Genomic DNA, 18,197 nt, shown 5'->3' on the forward strand with positions numbered 1-18,197 from the left:
ACTGGTGCGCACCGGTTACTGGGCCTGCGTGTTTGCGCAGATAGGCTGGTGCTTGTAGTTTGAGTCTCGACTGCTGGTTCACTGACTAGCTACAGATGTAACTGTTTATTACAGATGTTCCAAATTATCTTGTGGAGAGCTTTGAAAATGCAATCCTGTGAGTGCCCGGGCGGCTATTGCAAATTGCAGTTGAGCTTGAAGGGCCTCCAGATAAGAGTACACAGTAATGGGTAGAACCTGCGACAGTAACGGCAATCTTTGCCTTGTAACCTCCTGGTGTTGGAACTTCACCATGTAATATTCCATTCCAGGCGTTGGTCTGCATCCGGCTTGACTGGCAGCTGCTGAGTCACCACCGGGAAGCTGACGTCGATGTGCTTCGCTCAGGCAAGAGCCTGGCAATTCCTTGTCAAATTCCTAGATGGTCGTCTGTTCCCAGATCAATATGTCTTCCAGATTATCTGTAATGTAGGAGGCAATAGGCGCCTTCTGATTGGTGTTGGGGATGTCAAAAGGCAGTGTTGAGGATGGATCGTGCATGACGCTAGACAATACGAAGCTAGACGATTTAGTTCTGAATTTTAAACCACACATTGCTGCATCCTGTGGGCAGCCCTAGTTGACAGCGGTGCAGTGCTGGCCTGCCATAAAGCCCACATTCCGATCATGGATTGAGCGAACGCTGATCTCGGATGCCGATAGATGGACAATAGACTAGCTCGGTGACTCACGCATAGATTACAGAGCATTATATACAGAGGGAGAGAGGTTACCAAGAAGTTGAGACAGGTGTCCTGCTGCCTAGATGTTGTAGCATCCACACATTTTAGGTCATCAGCTGAGCGTTCCGCAAGCACTAGACCATAAGATGGTTCCTAGCAAACCGAGTACGTGGTTCACAGATTCCCATATCCATACTCCACCAAAATGTCCGGGGCTTGGGGACAGCTGTGCGCAGATCTCCATAGTCAGGAGCATTGGTGGGAAAAGCTTCTCCTTGGAAACTGCGCCTCTTGCTGACCATCACACAGGTAGACCTCATCAGCGGCAGCAGCAGCTGGAGCAAGCTTTCCCAAAAGCAGCCAGAGAATGCCTCAGGCGTGCAGCAGATGCAGTGTCGCAGGCCAGCCTAGCTCTGCAGCAAGCGCCCCATTCTGCATCTGTCAATCTGTTGAGACGAGGTGATCACTCACCACCATCTTGCAAACAGCGATCAGCGTCCTGCAGAGCTGGTCAGGCAGATGGCAGCAGGGCGAGCGAGGTCACAGCTGATGCGGCATCCAAGGGGAGGAAGCCCAAAAAGCAGCGGCCTGCGCCCTTTGCATCAGCGTCTGCTGCTGCAGCGGGGCCGAAGGAATGGAAGTGGCCAAACTTCCTGCAATGGAAACCTCCCAGGTGGGCCCTGTGGGTCCTTCGTTCGGCCAATCCACAGAGCTATGAGCGTGCACAGTCATCCCAGGGCCTCTGCAGGGGAAGATCCAAGATGTGCTCGTTCAGCTGGTCATGAAGCCAGCATTTATTATCTCTAAAGCTTGAAATTATCTAGATCAGGTGTTAGAAGCAGGAAGCATCTCAGGACCTGCTAAGCTGGCAAGAGCATGTAACAAGTGTATGTAAGCTGTTACCCCGGCTGGCGGGGGCAGTATAAATCTGATATTCGTGCCCACGATTGACTGACTCTTGCTTGGATCTGGCGAGTCCCACAATAGGTAGGAACGTGGCAGCCTTTACTGCAGCTTGTCTGCAGGACTTACCTTGCCTGTAGGCAGAGAAAGCGTGTAGTAAAAGTAGTAATAGTAGTAATAGTAACAATGCTGTTGCAGGGTGAGGGTGCCTGGTTTTGGGACTCCACTGTGGGTGCTGCTTCCGGCGCCAGGCTGCCCAGACAAGAAGCAGCTGATCGAGGTCCAGGACTTCTTCAAATACACCGAGAAAGCAGGTACAATCTTGGCCTCACATGTGAATGCCAGAAGCTCCATTGCAAGGGTTTGCCTTGAGCGGGTTGAGAGTGAGATAAGCAATACCTTACTGTCGCCTGCAAGCATTGCGAGCTCGTGAGTCTGCTCAGTACACATCCATGGTGGCAGATACACGTTCTGGTTGACAACCTCTGGACGTCTGCTGCATCATTTGATCCCATCTCACGTAATGCCCTGCTTGTGGATCAAGCAGCACAGAGCCTCAGCTGCCTCTCTCTGTCCAGCTCTTAAGAGCAACTGCTGCTTTGCTAGCAGTGGCTTGAGAATGGGGCCGTGGCTGCGAGTGCAGGCAGGGAGTTCTTCGAGAGCCTGGACAGGGACGAGGACGGACGGGTGAGCGTGCAGGACGTGCGCGAAGTGATGCGCCGGCGGAAGCTGCCGGAGAGCTACGCCAGCCAGTTCATCGCAGCTGCCAGGGGGCCGCGCTGGTGGTCCAATTCCATCAGGCACGTGGGATGTGATGCAATTTGACGCATGCTGTCGTGTGCCTTGCTGTCATGTGCCTTGGGCAACTATCTTAACATGAGGGCTTTTGCTTCGCAGCACTGCCACTCTTATTTATGATCTGCCCGGGACTCATGCTGGTGACAACATACAGATCAAGGCTCTTGAAAGGAGACCAATGTATTCATTATGCTGATTTGATGTTGCTGATGGGGCTTTTGTGGCGCGCAGCTGGGATGATTTCCAGGCCTACATGGACGAGCGGGAGCCGAAGATGTTGCGCGCTTTCACGTCGTTGGAGGTCAACCCGGCGGGCCAATATGACCTGAGCCACATCAAGAGTGCGCCGCCGAGCATCCCCCTTTCAAAAGATTGCATGCATGTCTGCAGTCATCAAGCGGGCGTTGATCCTTGAGCACTGATACTACGCGCTCTCCTGTTGTGAGGAGGCTGATGCTCTTATCATGTCCTCTGTGTAATGGCGTGAAAGGGAGTGTTGGCATGTTCTGAAGCCAGCTTTTGATAGTGCAGAGTCTGTCTGCATCAAAAAAGTCTAATCCATTTTGCTGGCTCTACATGCAGGCACCATCACCAAGCTGGGACTGTCGGCCACGGACGACAACTCCAAGGCCATGATGAAGTGAGACCCATTCCCTTCTTTTTCTTGACCTCCCTTCCTACTGCCTATTCCAAATTTAGGAGCAAAACCAGTCCATGCTGGGCAGCTGATGAATTTCCCAAAGAAGTGGCTGGCATGCATGGCGCTTGGGGAGATGTGGGGTGCTGATATGTTAACTTTGTATAAACGTTATATTTCATCAAGAACAAATATAAATTTCTCGCCCCCGCAGGGCTCTGGGGGCGGAGGCCGATGACGGGTTTGTGTCGTACGGCAAGTTTCGCAATTTTCTGGTGCTGCTCCCGGAGGCCAAGCTGGCCGAGGTGGACCCCAGCATTGCCTGGTTCGAGGCCGCCACCATGGTGCCCTTCGGTGTGTGGACCGTGCCCATCTGAACATCCACCCCTCGGAATTTAGTGACCAATCTGACTCTCGAAATGAGTTTATTTTTGACATTTGCGCATGACATCAGCTGCATGCATGTGGCGTGACACTGCGTCACAGCCTTTGTCATCTGTGTATCTTGTGCAATCATGCCCATCAAGGATACATTTGGGACCAGGAGGGAAGCTGGCACATCTCTGGGGATCACATGCAAATGCGCACCCTCAGATGTGGGGAGTACACTTCAGTCAGGCTCTCCTAGGCAAAATCTCCTTGCTCCCATAGCCGGAAGTGATGCTTAGCAGCCCCCAATGACTCAGCAGTGATGCACAGGCCCTGCGCATCGCAGCTTGAACTTGGTTGCCCTTGTGACAAGGCTCGGTTGCACAGGCCCCCCTGCGCAGAAGGACAAGACGGGGAAGCTGCTGGTGCGAGCGGCGTTGGCCGGGGGGATTGCGTCGGGCACAACCACCCTCATGATGTACCCTTTGGACACCCTCAAGACACGCGTGCAGAGCACCGCCGGCGCCACCATCGGCTCCATCGTCCGCTCTGTGCCTGACATCGGCGTGCGGGGCCTGTACAGGCAAGCCAATTGCATGCATGCTTGGTCCTTGCAAATACAGGCATGCAGTGGTGAAGAAATCTGACGCAGTCCTTGCAGAAGTGGTCCTTTTACTCCCCAGCATATATTCCAAAACTTTATAGACTAACACAAAAGTCGAAAGTCAGGTGAAGACTGCAGAAACTGCTACAGGGGATGGTGCCTTGTGTGTTGCATACATTGCATGCAAATGCCAAGGCCGCCCCCTCTCCCTGCTTGGCGCTCACATTGTATTGTATGTTCTGCATTCTCCCACATGTAAGTGGCTTGCCATTGGGTGCAGGGGGATCCTACCGGCGGTGTCGGGGCAGTTTGTGAGCCACGGCCTGCGCACGTTCGCATACGAGGGCAGCCTCAACATCATGAAGGCCGTCACTGGGGGAGCGGCCGAGCTGCAGGTGCGCTGCCTGGCCCTCAGCCGTCCCTAAATTATTTCGCGTGCCTGCTGTATGTTGCCATCATAGTGGGCGCTCTATTTCGCCCTTTCCACGGCAATTTCTCTTTGTCCAGCTCCCTGGGATGTCAATCTTATGTCAGGATGCTACACGTCCTGTGTAATTGTTAAGGTAATGTAGGATGTTTCTGAGGGTGCTGTGGTTGCAACCATGCCAGATGCAAGGCTTGGCGAGCGGAGTGGGCACAGTGCTGGGAACTTGCATCAGGATCCCCTGCGAGGTCCTGAAACAGCGCTTACAGGTTTGGATACTCCCCAGCTGCAGATAATAGCATCTGTCTCGCTGCAAGTGCATGACGGCTCAGAGGAGCTCATCTACCTCATTGGCAGGATGACCTTATAACTCAGATGGAGCCGCGTTCCTGTGTTTTGGTGCACCTCTGCTGGTGATCAGCCAACATAAGTGGCATGCTTGCAATTGACAAAAAAGAGAGATGTGCACACAAAGGCCGAGGGAGGGCTTGGGATAAGAGGAGAGGCTGCTCTGCAAGTGAACAGCTTGCGGTAGCAGTACTGTGAATAACGATTAAACAAATGCAGATACTGTCCTTGTAACTATGGAGTTTATGCTGACAGGTGGGCAGGCACGATCACGTGCTGGATGCACTGAGGGTGGCCACGCAGACAGAGGGCGTGCGAGGTCTGTTCAGGGGCACAGGAGCGCTGCTCTCCAGGGAGGTCCCCTTCTATGTCTTTGGCATGATGGGCTACGCGCAGCTCAAGAGAATCTTTGACGGTGGGTTGCTCCACCTGCTCTGCTGATCCCACACCCACTTCTGCAATATCCTAATTGGATACTCTCCTTTCGAGATTAGTGCATTCACTCACTTTGCTGTGCTCTTGCTGCTTGTGGGCCAACCCCTGGCAATGGAAGTTGCGGATACATCCAAAAGTGCTGAACCATTCTGTCTGAAGAGTACACGGCCCATGTGAGGGTGAACCTGAATTTGACCTACACCGACATGCAACCCGTTCGGAGAGTTGAGGTCATTACTCTGCACTGACTTCAAATGGACCATGTCAAGAACAAACGGAAGCAAGTAAACTATTTCCACAAACGATATTTTTCCAGGGAGCGCGTTTGGGAGGGGCGGCCGAGACCTGCCCAACTGGGAGGTCATTGCCATCGGCGGCCTGGCCGGCGCCATAGCGTCGATCGCCACGACGCCGGCCGACGTGCTCAAAACGCGGATCATGACCGCCGCCGCCGGCGAAGCCGTCAGCGCAAGCGCCCTGCTGGTGAATGTCCTGAGCCGTCACAGCCAACATATCTGTGTTCCTGAGTAATTTGCATTAAAGTCGATGCCCCAAGGAGGCCTGATGTGTGATCCTATGTCTCATAAACACATATTATGATTTCAAAAACCACCCCTAGCTGAGTGTTGAATCACATGTGGTTCTTCACAAGATATCTCCAAGCAAATAGTAGATGTGTGATCGCATTCAGAGGTTTCTTGATAATTAGTGTAAAAGAACGTGTGGCTTGCTGTGCAGTCGAGCATTGTGCAGAAGGAGGGCGTTGGTGCCCTGTTCAAAGGGGCGCTGCCACGTGCCATCTGGACCGCCCCACTGGGCGCCATGAACTTTGCAGGTGAGACCACAGACGCTGTGATTCAGATTACTCTAGCATGTCAATGTTAAATGCAGCCCACCTCTCTTCTGGGCAGTCTGCAGGCCCTCTGCTTAAGGCCCTAATTTGTGGCATACAATTTGCTGTAGTTGGTGAACATAATTTGCTGTTTCGTGTTGGGCCTCATGCAATGTTGTGCTGACTGTGCAGGTTACGAGCTTGCTAAGAACGCTCTGAACAATCGCGAAAAGAATGCTAATGCGGCCCTTCAGGAGAAATACCTCTCTGTAGAGGACGGTTCTTCGTGACCTTGACTTATGATATTGACACTACAGCTGGAATCAATAAGAGGGATATCGCCTGAAAGTGACCAAGAGATGGAAGCTTCTCTGTTCCAAGAAGTTTCCATGATGTGTCTTGCAAATGAAATATAGTTTCTCTGTTTCAGATCCTGTAAGAATTCAAAGATCTTAAGACACATCTATGACTGCATGCATATGCATTCTCTGCACTCTCACGATGGCTCTTACCACCTCTATATCCTCAGTCCATCATGTTCTACCATTCATCGATTGAGGAAACAATCACAAAATCACAGATAGCACACTTTGGCCCATCTCTTGGCAGTCTGACAAGACAGTATCCCCATCTTTTGGAACACCAAGAGCAACCCGCCTCTTCGTTGAGGTTAGCTGGAAGCGACGTGTGTCAAGTGTGCTCTCGGCACTCTGCACCCATGTTACACTGTGTTGCAGCACCAAGACCTGCCTGACACATGCATCATTGAGGTCAGCTGGCAGTGGTGGTGATGGGCTGCGAGCAGTAGGGGCACTCCCCAAAGACTGTGTTGAAGGAGCGCCGCGAAGTTGGCAGCGCCAGCAGCCACTCGCGCAGGCAGCGCCCGTGGAAGGGCCGCGCGCATCGGGGGTTGCCGCAGCTCTGGTCCGGCACCTCACCTGTGCAATTGTCATAGCTGACATTTTGAATTTGATTTACTAAGTGTAGGTAGGTGTGGTGCCTTTTGATGGTTTAATTGCAGAATTGTGTGTTGCAGTACGACGAAGATAAGCAGGAGCCAATTTTGCAAGAGCACACACACAGCATCTTGCTTGTGGTCCAGCTGCCACCTTGAGAGATGGGATGAGCAGGCGAGTTTATCAGGAAATGCGGCAGCCGAAGACTTGGATACACTGTTGGGAAGGCTTTGGGAGCAGCATGGAACTTGCAGCACTAAACACCAACTCTGGAGGCCTAGCAGGGAGATGTTGCGCTGGACAACCCCTGCTGCTCCACATGTTTCTCCCAACAATGAATCCACATAACCACCAATAAATGCGCTTGAGACATAATCAGCAATCTTCCAAGCAAGAACCTCATGTGATCACAGTACAGAACGACACTATAGATCAGGATGCGCACCAAGGGTGGCGGAGCCAGCGCCGGGTGGCTGCGCAGGAGGCAGGCGATAAGCGTAGCAGATGCAGCAGTCGCCGCTGATGTCATCCTGCGCTGATGTGGACCGCGTCGGAAGCTTCATCTGCAGCAGCCGCTCAAGGTTCTCCCTCGGCAGCCTGCACAGCCATTTGCACCTGTCGTACCATCGCGCACGAGCCAGCATAGAATAAGCACACTTGCACCATGGCGACCTTAGCCAATCCATAAATACAACACCTCCTGGTCTCACAAGTTTCCAGAGTTTGCGGTAAACCCGTCAATGCTGAGCGAGATGGCGCTGATATTCAGATAGGTGAAAGCCAGAGTGGTGCACTGTGCATTCGTGCCGGCTAAACATGGCGTGTTTGACAACTGCATACGAAGCTCGAACAAGTCAGTGAGAGCCGGCAACACCTAGCCTGTCAATGACTGAAAAGAAGTAAATTGCCCACAGACGGCGTCCCTTACCTGCCGGGGTCCCAGGGCGGAGCATCGGCGGCACGCAGCCGGGTGCGCATCGGCGCGGCGGCCGCCTCGGAGCCGAGGAAGCGCAGATCGGGCGGGCGGGCGCGCGGCCGCGCCGGGTCGAGCTCCAGCAGCAGCGAGCAGTGGCCGCCCAGCGCTATGCGGCGGTGGGCGTCGGCCGGCGTCGGTTTCTCCGGCTCCAGAACCCACGCCTCCCTGCGCGCACATCGCTCACCCTTAGGGTACGTAACGCAGAGGTTTGTTAAGTAGAGCCCTACTTAACCACGCCTTGACGAGACAGCCCTGCAGAGCTGTGAGCTGAGTGCACCTAGACTGTTGATTCACACATTCTCGAAAGCACCAAGACATAGCCTGGCGCTTTTAAACCTGCCTAAGGCACACTGCCAACAGCTGAGGTATGGTGCAGCCACACTGGGCTGACCACAGCAGCCGCCGGTGCAGTGCATCCAACGTGTCAGAATGTACTGCAGCACAGGATCAAGTAATTGCATGGCAGCCCTCGTGCCTGTCGAGATCGTCCAGGCAGGCCCACAGATCCTGCAGCGAAGCAATGGCGGCCTCATAGTGCCTGATCAGGTCCTGCAGGCTGGACGCCCCAGGCTGCCACGGCGGCAGCTTCACCTGCTCCGGCAGCTGCGCGCTCACCAGCGGCGCAGCTTCCGGGTAGGCGGCTGGCAGCTGCACCTTGACCATGTGATCCCTGCCTGTGCAGCATACAGAGAAACCTCTTAGCAACCTCCCAAACACCCTGCCACGGTTCTTGATAGCAGGTCCCCAGGTTTCAACAGATCAAGGAGGATAATTGAAGGTCAAGAAACAGGTCACACAGGCGCTCAATTTGCAGATGGTAATCATAAGGAAGTGCAGCAATGGTTTCTAAGAGATTACCTGCAGCGTCAGAAATGCGGATGTGCAGAGCTGACAGGTTTGGGCAGAGCCAGGCCAGTCGGTCCCATCCGACAGCATCTATCTCTGCAATGAGGCCGGTGTAGAAGGTGCTTGGAGGCGGCTCCAGCGGTGGCCTGTCACAACAAATACAGGGTGGAACATGTCTGCTTTGCTCCGAAGCACATGCTCCGTGTAAGGGCAGCATGTGTTTTCATAAGGAGGTATAGGGCAATGTCTGTGGCTGACCTGAAGCGCAGCAGCTTGTCCAGAAGGTTTCTGAGTTCCAGGAAGAAGGATGTGACATCCGGGCTATCCCCCAAGCGAGCCTCAATGGTGTCTTCACAGCCCTGTTTAGAGCAGACACTTCAAGGTCTCCCTGCAGCTGCCTATCATCTTGGTAGTACTGTGCTCTTGCTAGGGGACTCATGTTCAGGTGAAACTTGCATGGGGAGCAGCTAGATTAAACCAACTAGAGCTGTGAAGATTGACAAGGACAGTTCCTGGCACACCTCGAGGAGATCACTGAGCTCCCTGCTGCATTCCAGCTTGGCACCTTGAAGGGTGTTTGCCCAAAGAGGGACATCAAACAGGCGCATCCACAGCGCCGTATCCAACGAGCCGGCGTTTGGCAGCGTCAGATACCCTTCAAATGCTGTACCGTCTTCATTGGCTGGGACCATCAGCGGGAAGATCTCTGCAGGTGTGATCATGCTGGTGGATCTCCCTGTTGGTAAGAACTACTCCAAGTGCCATTCAAAGGCACATTAGAATTGAGGTGTCAGGTACATATTTTTTGAGCCTCATATGCGGACCACTGAAGCTTCGATGAGCTTTGATGGTGTGAGCATGTCAAGCAATGACATGGCCCGATCTGAACAATGTTGTCAACCTTTGCTTTGCAGATTTAGGTTTGAAATTTGTAGAATGCCATAAGAGCGTCTGGAAGGGCTGAAGAGTTGCATATGATAAGGATCACCAGAGTCTCAACTCTCAAAGCTTGTGAATTTCGCGTGACTGCAGATCACAGCGACGCCAGATCGGTTCCCTCACCATGCATACAATCGCTGACAGTCCGATTAGAAAATCACATAGACTCTTCAGAAATTTATGATCAAAGTTGAGGGAGCAAACTGTCCAAGAATGTTTCAAGGGTTTCAGAATTTGTGTAGGGCTTTGGAAGAATCTAGAAACATCGAGATGAAGCCGGGACGACATTAAAACTGCAGATGTGACATTTGTTTGCTTCAAAAAGGATATCTAATAGCAATAAACAATGCAAGTAGCTTCCTTGAACTCTTTGAACCGCCAGTCTCCGATGTTGCGTGCCCTCACCAAGCTCCCCCGTGCCCGGCTTGCCTCCCGATCGGGCCTCCGGAATGCTACCACTGCAGCCCGGCGCGCTCAGGAAGGCGAGCGCACGGCACAAGACCAAGGCGCTCTGCAGCAGCAGACAGGCGATCAGCGTGGAACAGCACCTACTCGCTACACACCGTCCGTCCTGACCAACCCGTTCTCGCTCACCCGTGACCTTGCACCGCTGATGCCCAGCCGTGTTTCATCCCTCTTCAGGTGCGCCCCGAGGTCTCGGACTTGTTGAGTAAATTGCAGTCATTTCTGAGGATGAAAACAGGGCTTAGAAAGGACTTTGCTGCACTTTAGTATATCCAAAGGCGAAAACTGATTGTTGCAAGCTCGACGACAGGGATCTGGAACAGGAGCTAGACTCTTTGACCCGCGGCGTGCTTTCTCCATCAAGCCAGGTCGACAGGTGAGCATCTCGACACAATGTCTCAATCATCTTTCCCGTACTTTTCAAGGCCCTGAAGTGATCTAAAAGTAGCCGGGCACTGCTTCGTCACCTCTGTCCGGACATCACATAGAGGGGATGCACCGCACGGAAGACTCCAATTTTTAAAGTGTTTACTGATTTGCATGTGTGCGTCTGTGTAGGGAGCTGGCCCCGTTCACCCCAAGGTCTTCCCTCGGAGCCGTGGATGTCAAGGAAACGGACAGTGCCTACGAATTCGACGTGGACGTGCCTGGCCTCACCAAGAACGAGATCAAGGCAAGCACTTATCATGTTGAACATAAGCCAGGAGTAGGTTCCTTTATTGCTTTATCGGGTGGTCATGCGTCTGGCCTGCGTTTGCATTTACGATCAAACAGCAGACTTGTGTGCACATCCAGCATGGTTGGGCTGCATATATCTCACCTCCTTTTATGTATGGATCTGCAAAAGAAGCTGGCTCATACACTACATTACATGCAACCATTGGCAGACTTGGTATTTTACTGGGTGAATGGCTGGCATGCAGGTCAGCGTGGACAGGGATGGAGTGCTCACAATCAGCGGCGAGCGCAAGGTTGAGGTGAGAAGTGCCACTTATAAAACTCTGCTGAAGCCATTGTGCACAAATACCTTGGTTCCACGCTACAGGAAGAAAGCACTGGTGCTCCAGAGGTGTCAAGTAAACTGCTGAGCTCACAATTCTTGTCTCGTGGCAGTCTGCCTCATCAGATCATGCCCCTCAGTTGTCAGCATGTCATGTCAGACCGTGCCTGCAGCTCTGACCATGCATGCAAGCCATTCCTGTCAGGGGTATAGCAATTACAGCCAGCAGTCATCCGGAAGGTTCCCTGCCTGTCTGGAGCATGTCGATTGCTGACTGGAGCGGCAATGCTGCAGAACACAACCAATCAAACAATCCGTGAGTCATCCCTGTGTAGAAACGGCAGAGCAGACGAGTCAGTCTGAACAGTCCTGACCATGCAGCCTGTATGGGAACATGCGCACCGTGCAGAATGAAAGTGTAAAAAGGTGCTAACGGTAGGTTCTTTGTTATCCCCCCCAGGATGAGGAGGGAGATGACAAGCAGGGTTTCCGGCGCATCGAGCGCGGCTTTGGCAAATTCGTGCGCCGCTTCCAGCTGCCGGACAACACCGACCCCGAGCATGTCCAGGTAATTACCCTTTGTAGGGCATTCCCCAAGGGGGTGCAAAGGACCCCTATGTAGTCTTTATCACCCTGTCCGTTTCTCCTTGAGGATTTACACATACCCACTGCTCAGGCTGTCTGCCACAGTGCATATTCACCTCTCAGACTGCCCGGCAGGCTCGAAGTTTACCTTGGGATCTATGCACAGCTCCAACCCTGTCGGGCAGTCTGAGAGGAGGAACATCTGTTGTAGCAAAGAGCTTCTGCAGTGGGCATGCATTTTTGGTGTGCTGGATGTGTTTCATGCTGCCTGAGTGCTCAGGTATGTAAGCACTGTGGGCTCATCGAGGTATGGTCCAAGGTGTGCAGATGCTGAGATGCATGCTGTTCAAGCTGTCAGAGAACAGCTGCATGGAAACCTGAGCGACAGCAGCCACTTCCTGGTTGTTGCTGCAATGTGTCCAGAAGGCGTTACATGGGTATGTCAGCAGCTGAGATTCTAATGTAATCCTCTGGGCGCACAGGCCCCAGAAGACCTTTGAGTGGGGCACCCTGTGTACCCGAAAGTAAAGCAGGGATGCTTGAGGACAGTCCGGGCTCAGCACACAGCCAAATGTGAGCTCTGAAAGATGTCGTGTGCATTTCTGCAGGCCAAGGTGGACAACGGAGTGCTGAAGATCGTGGTGCCCAAGAGTGCTGACCACGGCCCAACTGTCACAGATGTCCCCATCGAGTAGACGCAGCAGCACCAAAACAGGCATCCAGGGAGGAAGCCGCCTAGCAGCTTCCCCTACTCAAGCTTACAGGCACTCCATGCGCTGACATCATCGATGCAGCACTGATCAAGGAGCTGCAAGAGCCAAACGCACCAGTCGAATGCAAGAGCAACAGACTCGACATCAAGCTAGAAATTTTGATAGGGGCGGGAAAGAGCCCTGCGGCATGCAAGCCTGATGATGAGGAGGAGAAAGCATTAGGTAGCTTTGACACATAATAATGATGTCTGTAGCATCATTTGTCTGCCTCCGCATTCCATGGCATGACGCAACCGTGCGCATGTGTGTTTTTGAAGGCCTGTTGAATGTCTGGCAGGAACCTTTGAATCTGTAAGTATGCTAGTGAAATGGGAGTGATTGTAGAACAGCTGCGTTTATAAGAATTGTCTCGAGATTCTCTCGAGTGCCCACCAATGTTGTGCTTGCATGCGCAGCTACAATGCATGATCTCACAAAGTGTTTTGCTAGTTGTGGCGTTTTGCTAAGAAGTTGAGAAGTTGCGGTTATTCATAGATTCGAAGAGGGATTTCAAGATTTACTATGCATGTCAGATCGCAGCACATGTGTCTTCTGTGTCGCTGTACAAAGATTTTTTCAGAAACAGATTTTTGATTTTTGTTTTATTTGACCATGATGCTCTTTTCTACCTTGGCAGCAGATCACGTTTTGCACAACCAGGTTCCTGTTGCATGACCCACAATACAAGGAAACAGCACTCTGGAATATGGGTCACCGTTACATGTCCGGGGTGATGATCTCTTGCAGCCATATCGATAGATGCTTCAGATCAAGGCCCGATTTGCCCTTTCTTGCAGCCTTCAAATATAGACTTTTGTGGACACTCCTGAATAATCTTGTGTCCCCTCACCACAATAATTGGAGTGTACATGGCAAAGAAATTAGCCAGAGATTCACCAAGACCTGGCAATCACACAGCGGAGGTGCAACGTGCCAACAAGGAAGATCTCAACATACAAGGCGCATCAAATACAACCGTCAGACATGCTCAGACTCTTCTCGCTTCATCTCCTCAAGGAAATAAGCCCCTTACTCAGCAGTGCAGTAGGTGCTTGGTAAACTTCAGTACAGTACAGCCAACATAGGCAGCAGAAGCTGCTCCCCAGAGATGCTGGCCAAAATTTCTGCCTCGCTACAACCAGCCACTGGCGTATGCCAATGGCCACACCAGTAGTCATATGATTTCCACGGATGTTGGATATGCATATCTAACATCCCTTGCGCGGGTGCTACTACAATCAATAATCAGGACAGCAGGTGCCACAAAACTGGTGCATGGTGGCAGCAGCTGCAAATAGCCGCATTGTCCAATGAAAGCAGCGCCACAAAAATACGCGCAACAGTACCCAGCGCTCTATCAGCCATTTCAAACCATTCCTTGCTCAAAGGCTTGCAAGCAACCTTTGTGCCCCAAAGCTGAGTTCTGATTAGTTCTGGAGGCAAATCTTTGCCACGAATGACAAGGGGGATTCGACATGCTGCACCTGCTAAGCAGGCCTTGCAGGCTAAAAACCCAGGTTCACACCAACTTGCCAGGACTCTTCCAAACATTTCAAACCTTTCCTGGCCCAAAGGCTTCCAAGCAGCTAGTGCCCCAGAGCTGAGCTTGATCTATTCTGGTGGCAACTGCTTGCCTCAGGACAAAGTGAGAATCAAAACCCGAGCTCCTCTGCAGCGCAGGACTTGCAGGCTGCAACGCAGGTCAAAGATCACCTGCCAGACCAGCTCTGCCCTCACACGAGACGGCAGCTTGTGAATGGCGCCAAAACCTCATACCCGAATTTTAGACCTTCTTGCCATTGCGCACTGTGGAGAGCCAGGATCCGCTGTACTGGTGGTAGCCGGCCAGAGCTTCAGGCATTCTCCCCTCGTGCACTCCCAGAGCCATCGCCTGGTGGCACACCTGGTCATTCCACTCGCATGGCACAAACCTGCGCATGCCACCATGCCAGACTTTAGCTTGACTCAGCAGAAAATGGCATCGTTTGGTCCCACGCAGAGAGTTGCCTCCTCCTACTGATGAACAGAAATCAAGCTAAGACCACTCTCAATAGGATGAGGCAAGAACACTGCAGTATATTCGCATGTGATGATGTTCACTGATTGAAGAGTCATCTGCCCACACTACGCGCCCAATCATGACATGCTGTGACAGGCAGTTCTCAGGAAATCCAGGCATAAGATTAGAGCGCTGGCATACACAGCAGAAACTGAATAGATTAGATGTGTCAGCGTCCTTCTTGTGTCAGTGAGATGGCAAGCGGACGTACCAGTGCCCAAGGCCATACACCCTCACATTGGAGTTGTCCACCTGCGCAGACCACCAGCAAAGGGCATGAGCATGACGGGCTCATCCACGACTCAAACAAGGCTTTGAAGAGGGGTGCCTCCACGGAGCACAGTCATGCAATGTTCCTACAGATCAAGATAGCAAAGTGGCCTGCAGGAACCATTGATCCATATCATTGGAGCCTCATTACTGGTTGCTTCCTGACAAACTCCGTGTCTCGTAGGGCATCTGAGCACCCTTGCAGCGTCCTATGGCTTTGGAGTCCCTTGCACTGTGGCAATCATCTTGATGGGGGTGTTGCTCTCTGGATTCTACGTCGCATTACCCAGTTACAGATGAGGGATCGTTTGGGTCGAGCTGAGCAAGAAGGACGTGTTACGGAGCGAGCCCTTACTTCTCGAGAAGCTTTGAGTCATATTGAGTGTGAAACCCCAACGTGAACACACCTATTTGTTAGCGGAAGGGGACCAAAGCCCATTCAAAGCCCCACCATGCAAATGGGCCCCACCTGGAAGCCGCCCACAAAGGTGCTGCCAGAGAGCTGTGTCTGAGTGGCGTACAGCTGGAACACAGCGCTGTAGAGGCGCGGCCCAGTGGATTCCAGGATGATGTCCGAGTTCACCATGCCGCGGGCACCCTCCATTTTCTGCGGCAGCCACCATGCCCTTGTTTGAGAGCTGATTGAATTTCATGGCGGACAGAGGTAGTTGAGGACACTGCGGTGGACTCAGCAGCTGCAAGACGGGTGAACTGCGCTTTGCGTTGGGGTAATTAATATACAACTAATGATATACAAACATACAGTTACTATACGAATCACCCCTACTCTGCGCGCAGCCCACGTGCGCTTGCAGATATGGTACATGTTAAGAGCAATCCCAAGTATGCCTTGCAGTCATGCCGACATGTCTGCCTGACAGGCTCTAGTCAGCCCTAGAAGTACCAGCTGATGTAGAGGTCCTAGGGCATGTGACTCTGAAGTAAAATGGTTTAGAGTCCCTGCTGCGGGTTTGCCAAGGGGTCTAACACCGCTGAATGGGGGAGGGAAGGGGCCGCGCACCGAGAGCATCTGGCCTATGATGAATTTCCAGAAGGGGTGTCCCGGCACGGAGGCCATGACGCTGTTGACCACGTCTCGCTGTTCCTTGTACTCGCTTTGCAGAACCAAATCCGCGCCCGCCAGCCACGGATCGCTCGGCCGGAAACACTGCACGTCCAGATCCAGATACATGCCGCCAAACGCATGCAGCAGGAACGGCCGCAGCGCGTCGCCTGCGCGCACCCGGCAGCCCCGATTATGAAATGCTCTGCATGATTTCTGCACATGCAATGCAAGATGCAGGCACAGCCAATGAAACACGGCCAGCGTCATGGATAGACCAGGTCTGCCTTTGCCTCTTTGCCAGTGGAATGCACCGAGTGCATAGACGAAATATGATGCAGCAACTCCAGTCTCCCGGCCATCCCTAAATTGCCAGTGCGGATCTTATGGCACTCACAGAAGCAGGGGTCTTTGGCAGGAGGGGTTGCCTGCAGTAGAAGCATTTAGAGCCCGGCAGCAATTAGAACAGCACTCAGGCTAACCAGCATGTTCAGAAGCAATTTTTGCCCATCTCAGCCCACAGGCGCCACTGCTGCGCATTAATTCCAGGGGAATAATATAACCTGGGGGAGCGGAGAGAGGGAACGCGCCTTGCAGGACGACCTTGGGGTAGCTGAGGAAGGTGCTGATGTACCAGGGGTAGTGCGCGCGCAGGAAGGCGAGCGCGGCCGCCTTGTCCCAGAACATATACTTCCAGTCTGAGTGATTACTAACGCATGAGTCGCGCCACTCCCGCCGGAAGCCGGACCCCACCGCCTTTGCCGCCTCCACCTCCCTGTGCAATTTGATTTTGATTTTGATTTTTAATTTGGATGTCGCTTGAATGTCACATGCAGCACATCTCACCGCCAGGTGGCACCCCCTCATTGAGGCCCGTTGCTACTGCAATGCATGCTTGAAATGCCGGCAGTTCGCTGGGCAAGGTCATTTAATCAAGCAGAGATTTGCAGATGGTGGGCTGTGACATGATAGTGCAGGCAACTATTGCAGTGCTTTCGAATACCCAAGCCATCCAAAAGTTTGTAAACGTAACTGCCAAGCGTTTGGAGAGGCCCTGTGGAGCAGAGGTAATTTGAGCGACTGTCAATTAGGTATATTAAAGAATTATGGCACGAGATAACGCACTTGTCATACTCGGCTTCGCCGTCCAGGAAGATGTGGTGCAGGATCTTGGGGATGGACCCCCCGGTCTTCCCCCTGTACTGCTCTGGCTGCAAGTCCAATTTGTGCACACCCTGCTCGCAAAACACACTCCACTGAACTCATTTGCCCACTTCCTGTCATCTGCCCACTTCCTGATATTTTTGACATGCTGCAGACTGCCGGACAGACCTGAGTGGTTGTTTCCCTTAATCACAAAAAAAAATCTTCGGTCTTGTGGGTGGGGTGTCTAGAGGTTGTTGAAAAGCACCCAATTGAAATCCAACCCCAATTCCTGTGTATGACTCAGAGATTCCAAGCCAGCAAACAAAGCAAGGAATTTCCCGGCCTCCCTCTCACTGGATGGCACGAGCTGTTGGGCGCGCGTCTAGTGTGGCAATGGGAGCACCTTGAGGAAAGCATCGGCATCTATCGCATCCTCCTTCTCACTGCGCTGCTTGAGCTCCACCTTGCCCCTGTGAGGCTTTGCAGCGGCTGGTGCGGCGCCCTGCGCGCCAATCAGAGCGCCCGTCCGCAGCGCCTGCGCGCAATTGCATGCAAAGTCGGCCCCGGTGTCATTGGAAGATCTGGGAAAAGCAGGCAACATGCATACATGTGCGAAGGTGCTGTGGAACAAGTGTCGTGCATGGTATTGAGAGAACTTTGCTCTTGGAAGACGGGCACAATCGGGGAGAGGCAGGAGGCTTGCTGACCTGGAATGCTGGGGCTGGTGAGGCGGTGGTGTTGGTCGTCTTCAGGAGCCGGGAAACCCATGCTGTCTTTCTAGAGTGTGTTAACAGCAAGGTACCACTGGCCAACAGCAGCAAAAGGAAGCAGGCCTGCAGGAGGAGCCATTTTCCCCTCGATGGGCCTCGTGCTGCCTGCTGGGAAGGCGAGCTGGGGCTGGTCATGGGAATCAAAAGCGCTCCCGATGGACCCCTTTCGAGCCTCTGGCCACGCTGTGTCCTTTGAGGTGAGGCAGGGACCGCTGTGCTGGTGCCAGAAGGGCTGGGAGGGGGTTCCATTGTCTCTAGCCAGCACTTAAGCTGTCCTATACTCTACTCAGATCAAGCG

At 52.8% G+C, this 18,197-nt stretch overlaps 4 protein-coding genes across 4 annotated transcripts; 2 read left to right on the top strand and 2 right to left on the bottom strand.

Annotated features, from left to right (window-relative positions):
• Positions 1 to 1,356: 1,356 nt before the first annotated feature.
• COCSUDRAFT_34704 (mitochondrial carrier) lies at positions 1,357 to 6,362 on the top strand (the record flags this gene model as incomplete). Its single annotated transcript, XM_005651639.1, has 14 exons — positions 1,357 to 1,395; position 1,824; positions 1,877 to 1,939; positions 2,269 to 2,407; positions 2,655 to 2,764; positions 3,006 to 3,063; positions 3,275 to 3,414; positions 3,817 to 4,006; positions 4,314 to 4,428; positions 4,643 to 4,726; positions 5,061 to 5,220; positions 5,557 to 5,723; positions 5,979 to 6,075; positions 6,265 to 6,362. 14 exons carry the CDS (start codon positions 1,357 to 1,359, stop codon positions 6,360 to 6,362), a joined length of 1,461 nt encoding a protein of 486 aa, XP_005651696.1.
• Positions 6,363 to 6,843: 481 nt separating this feature from the next.
• Positions 6,844 to 9,958, bottom strand: COCSUDRAFT_64092 (hypothetical protein; the record flags this gene model as incomplete). Its single annotated transcript, XM_005651640.1, has 7 exons — positions 9,372 to 9,958; positions 9,109 to 9,209; positions 8,863 to 8,996; positions 8,480 to 8,678; positions 7,957 to 8,169; positions 7,474 to 7,625; positions 6,844 to 7,010 (listed from the first exon to the last, which is right to left on the bottom strand). Exons 1-7 carry the CDS (start codon positions 9,570 to 9,572, stop codon positions 6,844 to 6,846), a joined length of 1,167 nt encoding a protein of 388 aa, XP_005651697.1. The 5' UTR covers positions 9,573 to 9,958.
• A 161-nt stretch (positions 9,959 to 10,119) lies between these two features.
• Positions 10,120 to 13,188, top strand: COCSUDRAFT_31935 (HSP20-like chaperone). The gene is made up of 6 exons (XM_005651641.1): positions 10,120 to 10,431; positions 10,565 to 10,630; positions 10,813 to 10,927; positions 11,178 to 11,231; positions 11,715 to 11,822; positions 12,448 to 13,188. Exons 1-6 carry the CDS (start codon positions 10,178 to 10,180, stop codon positions 12,532 to 12,534), a joined length of 684 nt encoding a protein of 227 aa, XP_005651698.1. The 5' UTR covers positions 10,120 to 10,177; the 3' UTR covers positions 12,535 to 13,188.
• Positions 13,189 to 14,374: 1,186 nt separating this feature from the next.
• COCSUDRAFT_38902 (hypothetical protein) lies at positions 14,375 to 17,978 on the bottom strand (the record flags this gene model as incomplete). Its single annotated transcript, XM_005651642.1, has 8 exons — positions 14,375 to 14,522; positions 14,862 to 14,902; positions 15,390 to 15,527; positions 15,942 to 16,153; positions 16,547 to 16,758; positions 17,109 to 17,218; positions 17,533 to 17,664; positions 17,922 to 17,978. 8 exons carry the CDS (start codon positions 17,976 to 17,978, stop codon positions 14,375 to 14,377), a joined length of 1,050 nt encoding a protein of 349 aa, XP_005651699.1.
• Between the last annotated feature and the right edge of the window lie 219 nt (positions 17,979 to 18,197).

Source organism: Coccomyxa subellipsoidea (genome assembly GCF_000258705.1).
Source record: "Coccomyxa subellipsoidea C-169, whole genome shotgun sequence".
NCBI lineage: Eukaryota > Viridiplantae > Chlorophyta > Trebouxiophyceae > Coccomyxaceae > Coccomyxa > Coccomyxa subellipsoidea.